This window comes from Falco biarmicus, chromosome 11 (genome assembly GCF_023638135.1).
Source record: "Falco biarmicus isolate bFalBia1 chromosome 11, bFalBia1.pri, whole genome shotgun sequence".
Taxonomy (NCBI): Eukaryota; Metazoa; Chordata; class Aves; order Falconiformes; family Falconidae; genus Falco; species Falco biarmicus.
In genome coordinates this window covers 14,535,896-14,556,658 of record NC_079298.1, presented here as the reverse complement: position 1 = coordinate 14,556,658, position 20,763 = coordinate 14,535,896, and the positions used below count along the sequence as shown (strand labels likewise).

Genomic DNA, 20,763 nt, shown 5'->3' with positions numbered 1-20,763 from the left:
CCATGTAGTCTTGGGCAGCTGCAGCCCATCTCCACCCTTTTCCTCTTAAGCAGATGAGGATGCTCCCTTCTGGCTCTGCACGTCGGATCCTGCAGCACCCGGCCTGGGAGCGGTTGCCCAGCTCCTACCAGGGTTGTTCAGAGACTTTCCTCTGCCTCGTGCTGCTGGTCCAGCCAAGGAGCTGGTTTGATGCAGAGATTATAAAACCAGACCTGTTGGTTTTCTCCCTCCTCCTGGCTCCAACAGCTCGTGCCAGCCGAGGACTCCTCCTTTGTTTGTGGCTGCGGCTGCCTCTGGAGCAGCTGAGCCCGGGGCTGGGGCAGGTTCTGCCAGGGCCACGCTGTGGGGCTCTGAGCTCGTCTGCTTGGCCACGATGTCTGAGCTGCTGTCAGCTCTTGCGACCAGTGCCCACAGAAGGAAAAGTCCTACGGTTCCTGTGGCCACATCCCCTCCTGGCTGCTTAGCAACCTTCCCCTGAAGAGGAGGATTTCCTTGAAGGCTGGGCTGAGCTGCTGCTACTGTGCATCCCTGTGCATTGCTGCGCATTGCACAGGCTCCAGCTCTCTGCAGCGGTGCAGATGCTGCTGCGGTTGTGAGCCCTGGCCCTGGCCCTCCCCTTGGCTTCAGGTCAGGGCAGCCAGTGCAGCCCCCAGCTCGAGGCCAGCCTGGGGCTGTCTTCTTCGCTGTCAGGGGCGGTTGCATCTGGAGACTCTTAAGTGCTGGTGCACAAAGGGACCCATCAGGATTTTGATGCATCGCTGGGCGTGGGGAGGGGTTGCCTCATTTGCTAGCATTCAGAAGATGACCACAAGCAGCTTTTCCTTGTACCGGGCAAAGGCTGTGGGACAGCCCAAACCCTTGTGGCAGGATTGGCGCAGAAAATGAGAAGGTGAGAGAAGGTGACTTGCAGGTCTGAAATGTTGGACTCTCTTGTCTTCCTCCTTTCCATTTCCCTTGAGTCTCAGAAGTCCCTTGGCTGTGATTCTCTACCCATGTGCAGGAACCTGGCCCTGCAGCACTGTTCTTCAGTTGCGTTAAAAGCCTGTGCTTTTGGTTGAGCTTTCAAAGTGAATTTTGGTGAGAAGTGTGGCTGGCAACAGAGTTTCCTCTCTGCTCCCATGCTGACCCTGCAGTGCAGTTTCTGGTCCCGTTTGGTCCTGCTAAGCTGGCTGTTCCCTTACAGCATCACCGGCACTTGCTCTCCATCCTTCTCTCTGGAGACATCACTGGCCACGGCAGAACACCCTCCTGTCCACAGGTGTGTGGGCCGTGGCCAGGATGGGGCAGGCAGCCAGCCTGAAAGGCTGCCCAGTGTGTGAGCCTGGTGCAGCCCCCACTGCCGGGGTGTGGGGACAACGGTGGCATTGTCGCAGAGATGCCCTGCCAGGCGGCGTGTGGTGACAGCTGCTCCAGAGAGGAGCAGGACTGTGCTTGGTGCTGAGATATGGGATGGCTTCAGGAGTGGGGTAGCTCACAGAGCCACCACTTCCCAGCCCCGGTGGGCTCTCTCCTCCCTTTTGTTCCATGTCCTCCACACCACATCCCTCCTCCCACTTCCCCTGGTGCCAGCTGTCCCGCCCCTCTGGCTTTGTTGCTCAGCCGCAGCAGATCCAGCTCTTCCCCAAGCCCCCAGGGAGTCTCCTGACCTTTCTGTCTCTTACCAAGGCAGTCGGAGATCCCTGCTTCTTTTCAGCTGCTCTCTTCCTCCACGGTCTCTCACCTTTGTTTCTGCAGGGGCATGGCTCCCCACTGCCCGTGTCTGGAGGCTCAGAGCATCCTTGGTGCTGGGCTGCTGACATGGTCCTCTCCAGAGTTCTGTAGGGCATTGCTCTGTGAGAGGGTTGGTCTTGGGGCTCCCTGCTTTCCCATGGGTTCCCCTGAGTGTTATGGACCACGTGTCTTTCTGCCTCGCTCTCTCCCAGCTGGCTTCATTGACATTGCTGTGGAGGCAATCGTGCAGGTGTGCTTCTACCATCAGCAGAAGGCTCAGTGGCTCACAGACTTGGCTTCTGCTGCTGAGGGTTAGGTAGGTAGCCTGTGGGACATCTTCTCAGGGGGACACCACCTTGCAAGGCATCCCTCACACTGCAGCTCCTCATGCCCTGAGTAGCTTGTTGCCACCAGTGTCCAGGTGGAGAAGGGCAAGTGGGACCTCATGGGCAAGGATCACCTGGTCACGGTGCTGCCTCGCTCTTGGGTAAGTCGCTTGTGCTGGCAGCTTCCATGTCCCTGCCTGTGAACAGCAGCGGGTGGCTTCCCTGCCTCTGAGGTGTTACTAGAGATGATGCAGCAGATTTATAGATGCAAAGTGTTTGATCTCCTTACTTGTCAGGTGGGTGGAAGCCCTTTGCACCCAGAGAAGGAGGCATCCCAGGCACTGAGGGAGTCTGGACGTCGCTCCTCTGTTAGGATATGGCATTCCTGAGAAAAAAAACTTGGAGACTTGGCCAGGAGCTGGCAATTGGAGCACCTGTGAGCACAGCTCTGCTCTCAGGGGTGGTGGGAAGCTCCTGAATCGCAGAAGGGCAGGAACAGAGAGATTGGTGCATCTTGTTTGCAGAGGAGGTTTGGGCTGGATTTTCTGTCTCGTTTGAGGATTATCCCCCCAGCTAAGTGGGTCAGAAAGCTCAGTGGCACGAGCTGCAGGGGGAGAGCTGGCGTATGGCTGTGTTTCTGCACCCAAGTGGGTATTGTCAGAGTGGACAGAGGGACCTGCATGTGGTCTGTGCCCGTGGTGGGAGTTACAGAGTGTGGGCATCAGACACTGAGCCGTGTTTCTGAAAGCAGCAGGGAGTTGCTGTAGTGGTGGAGCTGGCAGGATTGCAGGTGTCTGGGTGGGATTGCTTAGTGTCCAGCCCAGCCCTTCCTGGTCTTGGCACCTGGTGCTGAATCCCTGAAGAGGAATTTCACTGGAAGTTTTCCAAGAGCTTCATTAGAAACAGGTTTTTAATAGCGTTGAGGTTTTCTCATCAGGATGTAGCTCAGAATTTGGATCAGGAAGGATGAGATTGTCCCATATCTCCCTTCTGCAGGCTGTCCCCCATACCGTGGTGTAGCTTGGGGAGGTTTGTGAGAAGAGCGGGAGGAGGTGCTGGTCTCACCGAGAGAGCTGTAGATGCTGCAATTCACTAGGCTTTGAGAAGGGACCAGACAAACTCATGGAAGCAAAATTTGCTCAGTTGGTAAATACCAGGATAGCAAATCTTGCTCGGAAAGGCTAAGACAAATCACTGGAGGGAAATACATGGGGAAGCATTGTCCTATGGCTGCTCATACAGTCTTCCACAGGCATTCCCAGTTGCTGGAGACAGGCTGCTCAGCTGGGCGGCCTGAGGCTTGCCTGGGCCAGGATGGTCTTGTCCTCTCCTGCCTGATGCTGGGGCACTGGGGCTGGGAAGTGGTGGCTGGCAGAGACAGCACCAGCCTCCTGGGGCAAGCTCTGCGCCAGCCAGGGCTGTGGTGCCAGCTGGTTGCTCGGGGCTGGGAAGCAGCACTGAGCAGGTGGGGTGGCCTGGGTCTCTGTGCTCCGGGATGTGGAGGAGAGCCATTCAGCTCTAGCTGGCTCAGCCACGGCTCTTTGGGTGACTGGTTAAAACAGCTCTGAGCAAGAATTTCCTCCTCACTGGGGACTCTTGCATCTGAGCGGCCCTTAAATCTGCATAGGCAGTGAGCAGAGCAAGGTGGTGCTCAGGAGATGTGGTTACCCCCAGCCTTTTCTAGAAGTCCTCACTTCACAACATGAGATGAGTTGCAGCACGGAAGCAAGTCCAGGTGATTCTCTGTTAGCTGTGCAGGGAGTCCAGAGGATCAGCTCAGGTCCAGACATCTACACTGTGAGTATTTCAAGGTAACCAGCAGAAGCCAGATCCCTGTAATAAACTCCTGAAGTCATGAAAACATCTCTAGGGTAATGTGACTCCAGTGCTGCAGGGGAAGGATGGCTTTGCCCTACACTGAAGCAGTGGAAGGTCCCCTGTGCCTTTTTGTCTGGGCACTGCCCTGGCTCCCTTGGGCCAACTCTGACTGCAGCATCAGTTTCTGGGAAGACAGGCTGGTGAATTTCCAAATTCTCCATCATCACATTGCTCCCACATTGCCACATGCATCACTCATGGGACATGAGAGGCTTGAAAATGCTTTACACAAAAACGCCCATCCCCTTTGCTGTGTGATTTCTTCTGGGGGAGAGGGGTGTGTGGGGGTGACCCCTGGCAGCACACAGAGGGGATGCTGAGTGGCCGATGGGACAGAGACACTCTGTTCCTTCTGTCTCCTCCTGTGGCCCAGACCTAGAAGCTGCCACTGCCAGTGTGACTCTCCCTGCACTCTTGGCACTGATGGCTTTATTCTCGCCTAAATCAGCCATAGAAAATGCTGCTGGTGCACAGGGCAGCTTTGCCACTCTGGGGTGGACGTGTGGCTGTCCTGGTGTCAGCACTTACATCTCTTCGCCGTGGTGGACACAGGAGAGCTGGCATCACGTGTGCCTTCTGCTCCGAGCATCCTTGGCCCCCGCACCTGCATGCGGCGGGGCCGGCGGGGAGCACACGGAATAGCTGCAGCTCCAGATAACACGCCTGGTCGGGCAGGGAAGCGGCAGGCTGCTCATCAGCCTCCAGCACGGCCTCTCTCCGGGGGCCCTGGGCTGCATTTCACCTTGGCTGCCTCCTTCTCGTTGCCTTGGTTACCATCACTTACAGGCGGTGCGGAGGGGAGGCTGATGTGCATGATGTGATGTGGGAGAGCTGTGCTGCGCTTGGCTGCGGCAGCCCGGGAGGGTGGGGGGCCATGGCGCTGTGCCAGGGGGCCAGCATCCTCCCTGGGCAGGAGTCCCCAAGGGTGGCTGCCCACTTCATCCCAGGCAGAGAGCACAATCTGGATGTGCCTGTACTGGAGAGGCATGTGGCTTCCCACCGGTAGCTCTGGCTGCCTCCATGCAGCACCGAGAAGCGCAGGCTGCAAGCGTAGTGAAAAGAGCCTGCAGGTCTGCCCTCATCTTCCTTCTGCCGTTTCCCATCCCCATCAACACTGCCATGCACAGGCACAGCCCGCTTGGAGCTGGTTATAGCAGTGACAAGTCAGTACTGGCTGGAGGGTGCTGGCAGCCCTGCCAGCAGCTTGGGGTGGGCAGAGGCAGATGCCCGCACCGTGCTGCCGTGGGGGCTTTGCACAGAGCTGATGGCCGCTGGCTCAGCCCTTCTCTTTGCTTGCAGAGACTGCGCTGCGGGAGTGCTCAGGGCTTCAGCCTTCATCCCGATGCCACAGGCTGGGAGGAGAGTCCCTGTAAGCGGTAAAGGCTCATGGATGCATCCTATTGCACAAAGCAGCCTTCCAGTAGGGAAAGCTGGGCAGGAGCCCTGGCAGAGCATCAGGAGGGATGGGTGCCATGGCAGCCGGTGCCAGTGAGGCGATGCCCGGCACTGATTTAGGCTGTGCTTGCAGGTACGTGAACACCCTGCTGAAGCTCATCCCCCCTGTGCTGGGGCTCCAAGAGCAGCTGCGCCAGGCGGTCCAGAGTGGGGACATGGAGACATCGCACGGGATCTGCCGCATCGCTGTGGCCTTGGGGGAGAACCATTCCCGGTGAGTGCTGAGTGAACTTGGAGCAGTCAGCTGTTCCCCACGTGCTGCTTTGTCCAGGGCCTGTCCTGCACCCAGTGATGCGTGTCACAGTGGTGGTTCTGCTCTGACCGTGCTCTCTGCTCCCCAGGGCCCTCCTGGACCAGGTGGAGCACTGGCAGAGCTTCCTGGCCCTGGTCAACATGATCATGTTCTGCACCGGCATCCCTGGGCACTACCCCGTCAATGAAACCACCAGCTCCTTGACACTCACCTTCTGGTACACACTGCAGGTCAGTGGCCATCGTTGGGCAGCCTGCCTGGGTCCTGCCTGGAGGCACCAGTGCACAGGGACTGGGGCTTGGCCTGGCTGTGCTTGATCCCCAGGGATTTCTGATGTCCCTGCTCCTCGCTCTGCACTCACAGCCACCACAGGGCATGTGCCTCAGAAATGCTGGCCCTGTGGCTTGCTTTTTCCACCCCCGATCTTCCTTGGAAGTGTGAGCCAGCTTTTAAGGGCCTCGTTAACGTAACTAATTAGAATTTCATATTATTGTATTATTTTTTTCCCCCAGCACCAGACCTCGTTGTTTAGCTCCTTGCTGCACACCTGCACCAGCTGCACGCGGGGAAGTGAGCGTGTGCCGGCTCACTGCGGGCTGGACCCTGCTGCCAGGCTGGGGGTCCTGGTCTCTCAGAGGAGGAAAGAGAGGGCTGGGGGCTGCTAATGGCTGCTCAGTGTGGGGTCCTTCTCCCAGGGCCAGTGTTCCCTGTGCCAGCAGAGCAGCCCTGCCACATCATGCTCTATTTTTAGCCCCACTTCATCCCCGCAGCTCCATTCCTCCGCAATCTGATGCGGTGTGGCTGAGCGCAGGCAGGGAGGGGGGCGATGCTGGCACCGTGCTGGCAGCTCCTCTGCTGTGTGGGGCTGGGCAGAGGCTCCTACCTCCTCCCGCTGATTCTCCAGATAGGTCTGAGATATGGGTGCAGGCAGGAGGGCGCTGTGCTGAGGCACCCATCCCAGCCTGCCTTGCAGAGGGTCCAAGACACGTGTGCCCCTGATGCAGGTGTGCTCCTGTGCTCCCAAGGCTAAGGATGCGGCAGGGTGATGCCAGCCCACTGTAACTGTGCTGTCCTCAAACACCCAAGGGTCCATCTGGCTGCTGGGGCTTCTGGCGTCTTGCCTCCAGACAGGCCAGCTTGCCTCTCAAGCTGCAGAAGGGCTCAGCATCAGGTGGGGGAGCTGGAAATACAACCTCCAAGGTGTGACAAGATCCCACCAGCCCTGGGAGAGGTCCCCAAGTCCTCTGTGCAGTAGGCATGCCAGCTCTGTTTTCTTTCCCCCGCAACACCTGATGTATTTCTCCTCCTGCCATCAGGACGACATCCTCTCCTTTGAGCCAGACAAGCAGGCGGTGTACCAGCAGGTCTACAGGCCTGTCTACTTCCAGCTGGTGGACGTTCTGCTGCACAAAGCCCAGTTCCCCTCTGATGAGGAGTACGGCTTCTGGTCTTCAGATGAGAAGGAGCAGTTTCGGATATACAGGTACGGCTGGGAGGTTTGGGTTTGCTTGTCAGGCAAGGGTGCAGGCACTGTCCTGCCACCCTGCAGACTGAGCGCTGTGGGGAGACCCACGGAGGGACACAGGAGATTCCTTCCGCCAAGAGCTGTTTTGGCTGTGGTGGTGGGATGAAAACGAGCTGGTGTTTTGTTTGGCACAGCGCCAGCTGCCCTGCCTAGGGAGACCTGGGAGTGCTCCGTGTTGGGCTGGGGCAGTGTGCCTGTGCAGGCGGTGCCTGCACCCTGCCTGGCAGTGGGAGAGCAAGTAACGTGTCCGTGTGTGGAGCACTCTGCAGGGGATGGGGAGACCTCTGCATTTGGAGATGCAGTTGAGACACCTCCCCCATGTTCTCTGCAGGGTGGACATCTCTGACACACTGATGTATGTGTACGAGATGCTGGGTGCTGAGCTCCTGAGCAGCCTCTATGACAAACTGGGACGTCTCCTGACCAACACAGAGCAGCCATCCACATGGCAGGTGAGCGTGGGGACCTGGGTGCCAGGCTGATGGCTACCAGCTCGTTGGGGACCTATTGTCACCATGGGGCATTGAGAGCAAAGGGTTGTGACAGAGGCAAGGAGCATGCCCACCTTGCCAGCACACCTGCAGGCTCTGTGGGGTGTGCTGGGAGGAGGAACAGGTCTTCTGCCTCCCTGTCCTTAGCGCTGCCTAGGGACCCAGCCTCCTTGGCCACTGTGGGGGGCTCTGAGCTAGTGCCTGGATCTGGGGGTGGGGTGGGCATCAGGGGTCAGTGCCTGGCTCTGACAGTGCCTCTCCTGCCCTGGCAGCACACGGAGGCCTTGCTGTATGGCTTCCAGTCCATTGCCGAGACCATCGACGTGAACTACTCTGATGTGGTGCCGGGGCTGATCGGCCTCATTCCCCGGATCAGCATCAGCAATGTGCAGCTTGCTGACACCGTCATGTTCACTATCGGTGAGGCCTTTGCTTGTGTGCAGGCTGGGCTGGGGAGGGGAAGCCCCTCTGAGGCTGCTCCTGCCCAGCAATAACAGCAGTGAAAAGCAAAGCTGAGCGTCCCAGGACGCAGGGAGCAAAAGCCCGCAGGGCAGTCCTGCGGTCTGATCCCGTCTGTGTGTGCAGGGGCCCTGTCAGAGTGGCTGGCTGATCACCCCGTCATGATTAACAACGTGTTGCCGCTGGTGCTCCAAGCCTTGGGCAACCCTGAGCTCTCCATCTCCAGCGTCTCCACCTTGAAGAAGATCTGCCGGGAGTGCAAGTATGACCTGCCACCCTATGCTGCCAACATTGTCGCCGTGTCACAGGTAGGAGCTGGATGCAGACGGACATGTGGTGGTGACCTGGGATGTGCTCTGTGCACACCCTTTCTTCTGCAAGGGGCAGGGCAGGGGGATGCAAAGCGGCAGCTCAGGGCATCTTGCTTGGTGTGGGGGACTTGTCTGTCCTGTTCCTAGGCCAGTAGACCCAGGTGTCAGGCCCTGTGTCCTACTGTGAGTGGAGAAATGGCAAGCAGTGGCCGACATGACTGCCAGGATGTCTGCTGGGGTTGCACATGGGCATCTGTTCTTACCCTGGTGTTTTGTTTGCCTTGTTGGGAGCAGCATTCTGCCAGCTCTGCACCTGCCGGGCAGCTGGTGCTGCTGCTGAGCATCTTGGGCAGCATCCTGGTGTTCAGGCCTCTCTGGGGACTGAGCTGGTCCAGGCAGTGACAGGGCAGCTTGTCCTGTGGTCTTTCTTGGCTCTCAAGATTTGGGGCAGATGGGGCTCAGAGTCCCGAGGCAGTAGGTGGAGGGCTGAGCTTAGGCCTGCTGCCAGGGTGTGCATGGGAGCAGAGAGGGGCACGAGTCTCTGCTTTGAGCCTGGAGGACACTGTCACTGGAGTAAGGAAGCCCTGGCTGAGGTTGGCTCCTCAAGCCATCGTGCTGCAGAGCCCGTCCAAGCCAGGGGCTCCCCTGGCTGGGTGGGCTGGCGTGGGGAAGAGCTTACCAGGGGACAGAGATTTTGCTCCCTGCCTGTGGTGGATTTGGGGGAGTGCATGCTCTTTGGCTGTGCCCAAACTGGTGTTGGTTGTCTTGATGTCCTGCCTCCAGGAAGGGAAGGGGCTTTCTGCAGCACTCACATTCCTCTTCCTCTCTCTCTCCTTCCCTTTGGCAGGAGGTGTTGATGAAGCAGATTCACAAGGTAAGAGGGGCCGGCTCACACCTCTGGCTGGTTCTGCTTGCCCCCCTGTACCCCTTAGTTGCACCTAGCTGAAGACACAAGGGGTGCCATCACGAGCTGGGCTGTCCCTGGAGGAGAGCTCGGCACTGCAGCCATCATGTGTGGGGCCAGGAGTACCTGCTGGCTGCCTCTCGCCGTGCTCCCACCACGCATAGGCTGGAGTTGCACAGTGGGGTGTGTACCCATAGAGAGTGAAGCCCCCAGGGGGGGCTTAACTCTAGCAATTGCCAGTCCCTCCAAGCCCAGGATGCTGAGATGGCAGGCATGTCCTCAAGAGAAAAGAAAGGGAGATAAGTGTGGGGACAGAACCGTGCGACCAGGACAGGTGGGACGCTTGACCCCACAGGGGCTGAGACAGGCTGTGCAAAGGAGGGTGTGCTGGGGTAGGGTGAGTGGTGCCAGTATGGAGATCTTTGGGCACACTGGTCTTTCCTTGGAGGGTTGCTGGGAAGAGGCCAGGTGTGCTGGTGGCAGAGTGCAGTCCCCGGGTTCTGCCATGCTGGTGGGGAGGTGAGATGCACCTAGAGTGACCCAGATAGAGCAGCTCGGGAGCTGCAGCGCACTGGGGTCCTGGCTTTGCTGACTGGGTCCCTGGCAGCTATCTTAGCATGTCTGTGGTAGGGCTGCAGGCTGGGCAGTGACCTGCCCCGTGGTGTCTCCTCTTTGTCCCAGACAAGCCAGTGCATGTGGCTGATGCAGGCTCTTGGTTTCCTGCTCTCTGCGCTGCAAGTGGAGGAGATCCTGAAGAACCTGCACTCCCTGATCACCCCCTACATCCAGCAGCTGGAAAAGCTGGCTGACGAGACGGTGAGTACCTGCGTGCTACCTCCACCCAGAATCAGCTTCTCCCACTGGCTGTAGCCCTGGGTCTGCCATGTTGAGGCAGCACTCTTGAATGCTGGCTCGAGAGAGAGCACAGTGTGGGGAACCCCTCTCTGGCACTTTGCCTGTGCAATTCTGGTTCCTCAGGATCCCAAAGGCATGACAGTGATTGAGCAGCACAGTCTATGTCATGCTTTGGCTTTGTTTTCCCTGGCAGCCCAATCCCTCTAACAAGCTGGCCATCATCCACATCCTGGGCCTGCTCTCCAACCTCTTCACCACCCTAGACATCAGCCACCACGATGATGACCATGAAAGCACCGAGGTCAAGAAACTGCCAGTGCAGCAAGGTCCCAACCCAGTGAGTAGAGCAGTAGCTTGATGCTCTTTGCTGCAGCCTGGCCAAAGCCTTTCTATTCACTGCTGGTGCCAGGAGAGGGGGGTTAACGGGGAATGCAGCATGTACGGTGAAGAGGGTAGTGCTGGTGCATTCCAGCTGAAACAACTCCTTCAGCTCATCCCACTACTCTTGAGGTGGGCAGAGGTGACCTGCAGGATCCCTTTTGGCTGGGTGCTGCTCTGGAGGACAGCCCGGGTGCTAGCTGCCGGCTGTGAGCTGTGTGCCAGGCTGCTTCAGCAGGGAATGAAGCTGCCCAGCTTTGGGGAGGGGAGGGGGCAGTGGTGCCTGAAGGTTTGAGTCCAGGCCATGCTTAGTCTTGAATCTCCCCTCCCCGGTGTCATGGGGGCCAATTCTTTTCAGACTTCTCGTTCCTTACAGGTGGTGGTGGTTCTGCAGCAAGTCTTCCAGCTCATACAGAAGGTTCTCAGCAAGTGGCTGAATGATGCCCAGGTGGTGGAGGTAACCAGGCTCCTCCTGTACACAGCCGGCAGCTCTGCCTGTCCTTGCTGACCTGAACTGGGCACAGCAAAGGACAGACTCGGGTTGATGCTCTGTAAGAGGGATGTCTTGCTGGTTGTCTGGACCAGTCTTGCTTGCTGTCACCAGCATCGTCCAGCCATTCTTGTCTGTCTTGTGCCCCTGTCAGCTCTGCTTCTCTCCGGTTACAGAGGCCCTACCATGAGCAGGGAGATGGGAGATGGGGGTCTACCAAACCTGTGTTCCCTGAGAGGATAGCTCTGCTCTGACTTGGACCTGTGTCATCTGGTGTTCCTCCAGTTCACTCAGTCCAGTAATGCCCATGTGCAGCATCTCACCAGCCCCTTCCTCCTGGCCCTTGGGGAGGCTTCCTGCTGCAGTAGGAAGGGTGTTTCCTGGTCTCTGGGAGTATTGTGTGCTGCAGGGCACCAGTACAGGAGCAGGTCTGAGCCCTCTGTCTAGCTGGTCCCCATCTCCATTGCCAGCTCTCCCCTCCCCCGGGACCTGTCCATCAAGCCCTGTGCCCCAGGAGAAATCTCCTGGTGCCTGTTGCTCATGCAGTCCCTCTTCTTCCACAGTCTGTCTGTGCCATCTTTGAGAAGTCCGTGAAGACCCTCCTGGATGATTTTGCCCCCATGGTGCCTCAGCTGTGTGAGATGCTGGGACAGATGTACAGCACCATCCCCCAGGCCTCTGCCATCGACCTCACCCGGCAGGTATGGAGCCACGCTCGGGGCTGGGGCTGCCGCTCCCCGGGAAGGCGGGGGACACGCAGGACCAGCAGCAGCTTCAGTCTTTCTCTCTCTCTTGCAGCTGGTTCACATCTTTGCCCATGAGCCTACCCACTTCCCTCCCATCAAGGCCCTCTTCTTGCTTGTTACCTCAGTCACGCTGACCCTCTTCCAGCAAGGTACGTGGGATTAACCCTTCTTCGTGCTGGGGCTGTTGTCAGGCTGTTGCATGCATGGAGTCTGGAGGCGTCTTACCAGGAATGGCTGTTTTCACTCCTAGCTAAGCTAATGGGGCCATCTCTGTTTCTTGGATTCATCCCAACCCCTGGAAGGTGGGTACCTTCCCCGCAGGGCAGCAGAAGCAGCAAACCCCTGGGCAAGACTCTGTGCTGCCGTGACAGCCCCGCTTCTGCAGCAGGGCTGGGCGTCGTGTGCTGCAAGGGTCAAGCCAGAGCTCCAGTCCTGCTTGGGCAGGGAGGCTGTGCTCCCCGGGAGATCTGGGGGCTTTTCCGGGGCCCAGAGCTGCTTGTAGTGGCCAGGAATCGAGCCCTCGCACGAGCAGGAGGATGTGTGTGTGAACATCTGGGAAATTACCTTTTCAGTCACTGCTGTGATGCTGGGGATGCTGGCATCCTCCTGCAGGGCAGGGGCCCCTCTTTGGTTCACTGCCCACCGTACAAAAAGTGAGTGAGGTTAGGACAGGCCCTTCCACACCATGGCTCCCCTCAGCCTCTTGGTGACTTGCCCCGTGACAGGGACAGATGTATGTTGGAGCTGCTGGCTCTGGTCCTTCAGCACCTCTGTGTGCGGTCCCCAAGGGGTCTTGTGTTTTGCTCACAGGCAGGTGCTGGGTAAGGTGATGCTGTCCCCCAGTACAAGGCTCAGAGCTCTCTAGAGTGGTGGGGGAGGTGTGAGGACCCCTGCTTCACCATCACGCCACGGTCCGAGTAAATCCTGCTGTGCTGAGGTGTCACCGGGGTCAGTGGCAAGCAAGCCAGGCTTACCTGGAGATCGGGTCCCAGCTTCTGCCAGCGGCGTGTGGATGCGTCTACGCTGAAACCCTTTTGGCTGGGTGCCCGGGGAGGCGGCAATGCCTCCAGGCAGCAGCAGGCATGTCTGCAGGAGGAAAGGGGAGGGGATGAAGCCCGAGCTGTGCCAACGCTTGGACGCGAGCTTTGCTCAGGCAAGCGGCTGTCCGGCTCGCTGTGTGCCCAGGACTGTGTGCTCCCACCTGCCCTGTGGGTCCCCTTTGGTGGGCAGCCAGCCCTGAGCAGGGCAAACCCCTTCTGCGGAGCCCACGGGCAGCAGGAGAAGGGGGGACGCCTGACCCCACAGGGACCAAGACGTGTCTGTGCACAGTCAGATGCCAAGGTAGGGTGAGTGGTGCTGGCATGGAGATCTGTGGGCACTGAGCTGCTCTCTCCCAGGAGGATGCTGGAAGAGACCTCCAGGGGAGTCCTGGACTCGGTGTCTCGGAGAGCATCTGGGAACGGGGTGGAAGGGTGACTGTGCCAGGGGCTCCTGAGCAGCTGGTGCTGGTGACAAGCATGTGCACGCCTTAGCCCGGCTGGGCCTGTCAAGCGTTTGCTGAGGTGTTGTCGTTCACTTGCAGTTATCTTCCAGGACCAAATGGTGCTCTGAAGACACCCGCTCAGTCCCCACAGTGCAAAAGCTCTAATTCTCCTTGTGGAGATGGTGCCCAGATAGCCCCTGCTCCTCCTCCTTTTCCTCCCCAAGGACATGAAGATCTCCTCCTTGGCTCTGCAGCACCCAGGTGCTAGGTGGAGACCCTGGGGCTTCAGACCCTTTCCTTTGCAGTTTCTTTCTGTTCTTGGGTTCTCCAAGTTTCATGATTTTTTGTATGTTTTGTTTCTTTAACTTGCTTCAAGCTGCTCATGTTGCCCATCCCCTTCCCCACACACCCCTCCTCCCTTACACTCCTGTTTTCACTTGTAAATTCTTTCTGTATCACATAACTATATGATGTTGAGTTGCTGTTTGTATGATTTTTCTCTTAAGTTACATCTTTATTATATTTTAGGGCCCAGGGATCATCCTGATATTGTTGATTCATTTATGCAACTCCTGGCACAGGTGTGTTTTAGTTTCTTATTCATTCACTTTCTGTTCTCTCTCTTTCTCTTTTTGATTCAATTTAAACCTATTTTTAGCTTTCTGTTGACAACGTTTTTTTTCCTTTTAGTTGAATATCGAGTTTCTCCATCTGTTTCCGTGGAAGTTGAAAACAAAACATTCTCCTTTAGTTCTGGGTTTGCACCATCCCCAGGGCAGTGCCCTCCTCTGCAGGGCAGCCTCCAGCCGCCACCCCCCTCGCCTTGCTGAAGCTGGCGCGGGGTGCTCGGGGCTGCTGCTGCAGTCACCCTTGGGTGACAGACAAATTAGAGCATTAAGTGGATGTTTTCCCACCCATTTACCTGCCCTGCGATGGGTTCTCCAGAGCAAGGACAGGCTGAGCTGGCTGCCTTGCCCCAGGGCCAGTGGGAGCAAGCCCCTGCCCTGGTAGCAGGCAGCTGCCAGGGTTCGGCTCTGAGCAATGTGCTTGTGATGGTGTCCGGACCTGCCAGGGTGCCACGCTGCCTCCTGCCCCAGCAGCCTCTCAGGCTGGTGGCAACTCCTGCGCCTGCAGCCCGGGAGCACTCCCATGCTGTCGGCTCAGTGATGTGTGGGGAAAATTTGCGTTGACGTGGTAAGGGCCACGGACTGGCTTGTGGGGCTGGCACTCGTGTCACCGCTGGTGGTGGACAGACAGGGCCAGAGCTGTGTGTGTATATCAGCAGCAGGAGCCCAGAGTGCTCCTCAGCCCGCTGTGGCCCATGAGGGAGATGCCCTGATGTTCTTGATGCACTCAGCGCCTCTGTTGGAGACGTGTCCCCTGGCACGTAGCCACAGGGTACCCCTCCTCAATGGCAAGGAGGGGCCTGGCAGAGTCACTTTCTGCTTCGTTTCTGTAATGGCGAGACCTCTAACGTGCTGGCCCGGTGGCTGTGCAGGAACACCCATCCAGGCAGCTGCCAGAGCTGTGACCATCCTGCCCTTGCCGGCAGCCCGGGAGGGGTGTCTGACACGTGCAGGCGCTAAGCTGCCAGCCCCCCCTGACAGCTGCTCAGCCCACACATGGGTCTTGTGGGATGGAGCAGGCGACGGGACTGTACCGCACCCCCCGGGCAGGGTCTGCTCCTCATGGGTCTCACCTTGATGCCCAGATCCCACTGAGACCCGTCACATCTAACAAGCCATATTGCAGCATTTTCTTCCTTACTTTTCATCTTGAAAGATTGAACATACTTGAGATTATCAGAAAGCATTCACAGCTTTTGCCAGCGCTGGTTTTGGAAGCTGTGACCTTTTAACAAGGGTTTCAAACGTGATGGGAGGATGGTAGATGGGTTCTGTGCGTGAGGTTCATGGAGGTGTCCTCCCCAGCCACTCAGTGGCGGGACCTCAGCTAAACAACTGTGCCCAGTTTGGGCACATTTCTGTAGATACAAACTGGAGAGCACAGAGAAAAAAAACGTCTGGGAAGATGACCACCTTGTACACATGGTGAGGAGGAAAGGCTGATGGGAGCCTGAGGAGCTGCATTGGGTCTTGGAGTGTGTAAAAGGTAATGTCCTGGTCGTAGATAAAAACCCCTTTTCTGTTCTCGTCGAGTGGGACAAACAGTTAAAAGAAATCATGGAAAAGGATCCAGGTCAGGCAGTAGAAGATCTCTCTAAGAGCATGGGGGAGTCACCCGGGGAGCTGCTGTCGTTTGAAGGGCTTGGAAGGACTTAAGAAACCTGTTGCTCTTGGAGGGCAGGTAGAGGTGATCCTGCCAGGGGATGGGACATTAGGTGACCCTGAGAGACTCTTCCAAGGCTATTTGTTGTTTCTTTGGGAAGTGCCAAGTTTCTCTCTGGCTTAGGGTCCTTCTCCATGTCTGGACCTGGCACATTTGTGCTCTTTTGGAGACAAAAGTGCAGCCATGCTGCACTTCCATGAGGTGTGCGGTGAGAGCAACCACCACCCAGCCCAGCTGCTGGGAAGCTGTTACACACTGCCCTCTTGCACAGGATCTGCCGGCAGTGCTGGGGTGGTGTGCTGGCAGCTGGCCTGGGCTCCAGTGTGCCGGAGACCCTGCTGCAGGAGCAGCTCAGAGGCTCCTATCTCCATGGCTGCTCCATCTTGAATCACTGCGAGGTATCTGACATCATGCTGCCAGCCCACCACCATCCACTCAAGACTTGGTGTTTTCCTGGACATTTTAGTCCAGCAACCCCACAGAGACCAAAGGATCCCATCCCCGTCCTCTGTCCTTACACACAGGACTTGTTTCAAGGTTTCCTCCTCTTCCTTGGCCTGCCCCTCTCCCCAAGACTGATGAGTTGACGGGGTGCTTTGAAATCCATCAAGAAACAGCCTTGCCATTCCCGCTTGGCTCCTTGCTCCCAGGACTTCAAGAGCTGATGGCAGAGGTGGGTCCAGCCTGTCCCCTTCCAGAGGACCATGCTCTGTGGTGATGCTGTTGAGCATTTGAAGATCCAAGGATTAAAGTCAGAGAGAAATTGGATCTCTTCAGATCCAATTATCACGTGGTGGGGGCTGTACTTTCATCCCAGCCTGCTCCATCTGTGGAGCCCTTGACAAAGTAATGCATCTCCCAGAGCAGGAGTGAGTTTGGACCCAAGAGTGTGTCAAGGTGGAGCCTTTCCCACTTCCCAGACCGTCTGCTCCTGTGATGGATCACCTTGGTGGAAATACCATCTTCCCTGTTTCAGATTCCTCTGGTTTCTCCTTGCAGACAGTGCTTTTGTCCTCTCCCTCTGCCAGCAAGTACTTTCCTACCTTCTGGTAACTCAGAAGAAGCTCCTGCCTCCTGATAGCTGCACATCAGCTGTCACCAGCTCACAGGGAGCCATCTCTCTGTGTGACAGGATTTCAGTTGACTTTGCAGTGTATTTATCTGCGCTTGGTTGCAGTCTGTGGGACCGCTCAGTTGGTGCGGCTCATCATCTTGCCACCATTAACTGGCAATCCACTCTTGACAATGGCTGGCTGATCACAAGAGCATGCTGGCTTAAACCAAATGTCTTACAGATGCCAGAGACTCTGGAGTTACTGTTACTACTCAAACCTAAGCAGAAAATAACCGGTCTGCTGTAAGGCTGCACAGAGTGGTGCCAACACCCTTTGCAGTGAGATCTGTCCTCAGCTGCTCCCCTCCTGCCTCTGCTGCGTGCTGGGGATGGTGCGGAGCATCACTGCTGATGTGCCTGAGGTGAGCATCCCGCCTGGAGGGCTATGGGGCTTCTTGCCACCCACGCAGCTGGAGCACCTGTGCCCAGGACCACATGGCTGTGGTGGCTGGGGCTCATACCTGGGTCTGCATCAGCAAAATCAAGCAGGTTCTGGTGTCTGGGAGCTCTCACCCGCTCCCTGGCCAGTGGGTACCACTCATGTGTATGCTCCCAGTTGCAGGTAGGATTTTGCGGGTCTCCAGCCTGCCTCCCCACTGTGACTGCAGGCACATCCATCCACCCTGGCAGGGTTCCATGCCAGCATGGACCTTGGGAGCACTGTGGTGACCTCCCCTGACGGGGAGCCCTGGGGCAGACTGGGCAATTGGGGCCTCACTGGGCAGAAGACGCAGGAGTGACCTTCTGTGATGGTACAGCCAGTGCTGTCCCCCACCTCCTTCACTTCTTGGCCTGGTCCAGGCTGCATGCAGCAGTCCTTGATCTCTCCACCACACCTGCTCCAGCCATAGAGCCCTGTGGAGGACATGGGCTCAGCATCCCCTCTCCCTGGCAGGCAGGGCTGACTGCTCCTCCCTGGCTCTGGTGCCTGACCAAGCTCATGTGCCCTTTCCAAAGCTGGAGGGTCTGCTCTGCTCTGCCAGACATGTGGTCTGGGAAGAGACGGTGGTGCCAGGCACAAGGGTTTGATCTGCATGTTCTGGAGAGCTGCAGGAACTGGCCGTGTAGCCCACCACTGTCCCCTGTCTGCTGGAGGAGTGGGGTCTGGTGTCCTTCAATGCCTGCCTCTGAAGAGCTGGGTGCAGAAGAGGAGCCTGCTTTGAAGACCTGTGTGGTGGGTCTCCCAGCTCTCTTGGAGAAGAACCCGACATCCTTTCTGTGCCAGGCTGCAGGGCAGCCCTCGACGGAGAGCCAGTGCCTACCTCTGCAGTGGCTGCTGCAGCAGAGGATGTGGGAGGATGATTGAAAGCATTTGAAGACCTGTCCCCATCCCAGAACATGCGGGCAGAGCTGCTCTGGCAGGAGACAGGGAGGACAGACTGGCAGTAAGAGGCCCCAGAGCTGGAGCATGATTCCGGGTGCCGGGAAGCAGCCCCTGGCTCTACCTGGTGCAGCTTGCTAATGGGAGAAACTCCACAAGGTGCCATCTCATGGGGCTAGAAAGCACCTCTGCATGTGTGCCCGGATTGGGCTTGCACTCTGCGGTTGCTTGGTGAAGGTGTCCTTTAGGAAGGAGCCCTCCCAATACTGGCACGTTTTCCCCCATGGCACTGATTGAGGAGCAGATGCCGCAGTGAGTCTGCAGGAGAGCTTACGGGGCTCTGCCTGCCGTGGGTCTGGTTTGGCTGGGAGGAGCACCCTGCAGGTAGGTGGCAATGTGAGCATGTTGGAAGAACCTTGTGCCAGCTGAACAGTCTTGCAGCGTGCAGGACTCGGGTTAAAAACAGTTCCTTGGATGGGCAGGGTAGAGAAACCTGCAGCTGGGTGGTATTGCAGGAGCCAGCTGCCCTTGAGCAGCATGCTGCTGTGGGAGAGGCTCATAGTTGCTGCTCTGGAGCCCACGCCAGGGCCCCAGTGGTAGTCTCCCATGGCTAAAACTACAAAGTCTTTTGCAAGAATTTGTCCGGTGTGGGGCCAACTAGATGACATCAGCCACGATGGGTGGGGTGTGTTTCTAAACCATTGCCCACCTACTAGCTAGCCTTCTGATGTTGGTGCTAGCTCATCAGGAGGGATGATGCACACAGTCTGTATATACACACAGGTATAACATGGCCTCTGATCGCCCCTGTGAAGGTCTTTGCTTGTATCTAGCAGGAAAGCAGGTCCCTGCGATTGTGCCAGCTCCATCTGGCACAGCGATGCCTTTGGTGCCCAGACCTGAGTCATCTCTTGCAGCGTGTGATACAAAGGGTCAGAAGGGAGATGGGGTGACCCTGAAACCTGCTCCTCAGCTGCTTCTCTGCACTGGGCAGATGGCTGTGGGCTTTCCCTGGAGAAGAAGAGGTGGGAAATGAGTCCGATTTTGCTCCAAGTAGAGACCATGGCTGTGGGCAGATGGCCATGCATCCTGGGCGCTGCCAGCTGAAAGCTGTCCCTCTTTTCATCCCCAGGAGCAGACTTGGAGGGTAGCAGTGGCCTTGCACTCAGCTCAGCACAAAGGCTGCCTGCCCTGGTGTCCTGCTGTCCAAGCTCCAGGCACAAAGCGGGGCCACTCCAGTGCTGTGGCTGTTGTTCCCCTGTGTCACAGTGACAGCGGGGCAGGAGGCATGGCTGCCATCCCCAGTACTGGCCCACAGCAGTGGGCATGGTGGCATGGTGGTCAGGGCACGGATGTGGTCACCTTACATAGCAGGGCTCACTGTGGCAGGGCAGAAATTCTTCCCGTGGAGTGGAAGGTGCAGGCTGAAACATTTCTCTCCAGTTAACTGCCCGGTGCCAGCACAGGAGGGACCAAGCCACTGCACGAGGTGCCATAGCTCCACGTGTCCCCAGCAGCAGTGGCTGACCCCCACAGAGGCTGGTGGGATTGCTGTGTGGCAGAAAAAACCCAAAGCTTTTCTGACCACAGGTTTGCTGCTCAGGAACTGCCAAACAATGTTGGTGTCTCATCGTCATCTGTGTCCTGGAGCCCAAGCAGTGCAAGCTGCTAGTCCAGTCTGGGGTTATGGTGTGAACCACTTGCTGTGACCCCAGGGATGCCAACATCTTCAGGAGGAGAGGAGCAAAGCACACAAGTGACCAGTCTCTGCTGAGCCTGGCATGGCTGTCCTTGTCCTGGGAGTGCTACCACTGCCTGGCCTACTCTGGAGGGACAGGAGTCCTCTGTCCCGTCTCTGGGACCAAAGCATTCGTGTGTACACTGCTGTGGCATCTCTCCTCAGGTCCTGGGGTCGGTGGTCCCTGAATGTAGCAAACTGCGTGGCTGGTGGACATTTTCTTGGGGGTGGGGGGGGTGGGGGAAGTGATGGTTTCCTGCTGTACTCTCTGAATCTGCTGTTTACCGTGAGTGTGCCCAGGTAAGTGTGCGTCCAGGCAGAGGCTGTCTGGGGCACTGGGTTCCTTGGAGGCTTCCTGGCTGCCTCTGCAGCGCTGGGTTTATGCTGCCTGTCTGTGTGCCTTGCAGGCTCTGAAAAGGAAGCCGGACCTCTTCCTGTGTAGCAACCTGGATGTCAAAGCAGTGTTTCAGTGTGGTGAGTACCACGGGCACGGGCACGGGCTCTGAACTGCTCTGCAGAGAAGCCAGCTTGCTCCTGCAGAGCCGGGCACAGACCAACCAGGGGCTGGGGACCACAGGGCTGATTTAGGATGACACGTGGGGGTTTTGGCTGCTAACTTGAGTGATTTCTGCCTGCAGGTGTTCTTTCCCTCAAGTTTCCTGAGGCCCCAACAGTCAAAGCATCCTGTGGCTTTTTTGTGAGTATTGTGGCATCGTGCAGCCCACTGAGAGCTGGGAGGGCGGGAGTGGGGCTGCAGGTTGGGCAAGAGCGCTGCAGTGTGGAGCCTGCTCTGGCACTGAGCTGGCCGGGCTCTGTGTTTCAGACCGAGTTGCTGCCCCGCTGTGGAGAGATCGCCCCGGTGGGACAGGTCGTGCATGAGAATGGCAAAGTGCTGCTGCAGGCAGTGCTGGAGGTGAGATGCCAGCACCACGGGTGCATCGGGCAGCTTTAGGCTCTATTGCTGAGCAGCACCCCTGCAGAACTGGGGGCACAGCCCACCAGTTTGGGCAGGTGCAGGCACAGCGACACCGGGGGCT

General features: G+C 57.7%; 1 protein-coding gene across 3 annotated transcripts in view; it reads left to right on the top strand.

The window, feature by feature from the left end:
- The window catches only part of IPO13 (importin 13), a 32,211-nt gene that overhangs the window by 10,570 nt on the left and 878 nt on the right, over window positions 1-20,763 (top strand). For 2 of the 3 annotated variants that reach the window (XM_056356001.1, XM_056356000.1), the window contains exons 3-18: window positions 5,443-5,583; window positions 5,711-5,852; window positions 6,939-7,105; window positions 7,479-7,599; window positions 7,911-8,058; window positions 8,224-8,405; window positions 9,256-9,282; window positions 9,994-10,128; window positions 10,361-10,504; window positions 10,922-11,002; window positions 11,599-11,736; window positions 11,834-11,930; window positions 13,793-13,845; window positions 20,134-20,200; window positions 20,365-20,423; window positions 20,550-20,639. In XM_056356001.1, the coding sequence (XP_056211976.1) occupies window positions 5,443-5,583; window positions 5,711-5,852; window positions 6,939-7,105; window positions 7,479-7,599; window positions 7,911-8,058; window positions 8,224-8,405; window positions 9,256-9,282; window positions 9,994-10,128; window positions 10,361-10,504; window positions 10,922-11,002; window positions 11,599-11,736; window positions 11,834-11,930; window positions 13,793-13,845; window positions 20,134-20,200; window positions 20,365-20,423; window positions 20,550-20,639 (1,792 nt within the window). Of the gene's footprint in view, window positions 1-5,442; window positions 5,584-5,710; window positions 5,853-6,938; window positions 7,106-7,478; window positions 7,600-7,910; window positions 8,059-8,223; window positions 8,406-9,255; window positions 9,283-9,993; window positions 10,129-10,360; window positions 10,505-10,921; window positions 11,003-11,598; window positions 11,737-11,833; window positions 11,931-13,792; window positions 13,846-20,133; window positions 20,201-20,364; window positions 20,424-20,549; window positions 20,640-20,763 lie in introns of those variants that run through there. The other variant, XR_008824652.1, reaches the window with a different exon arrangement.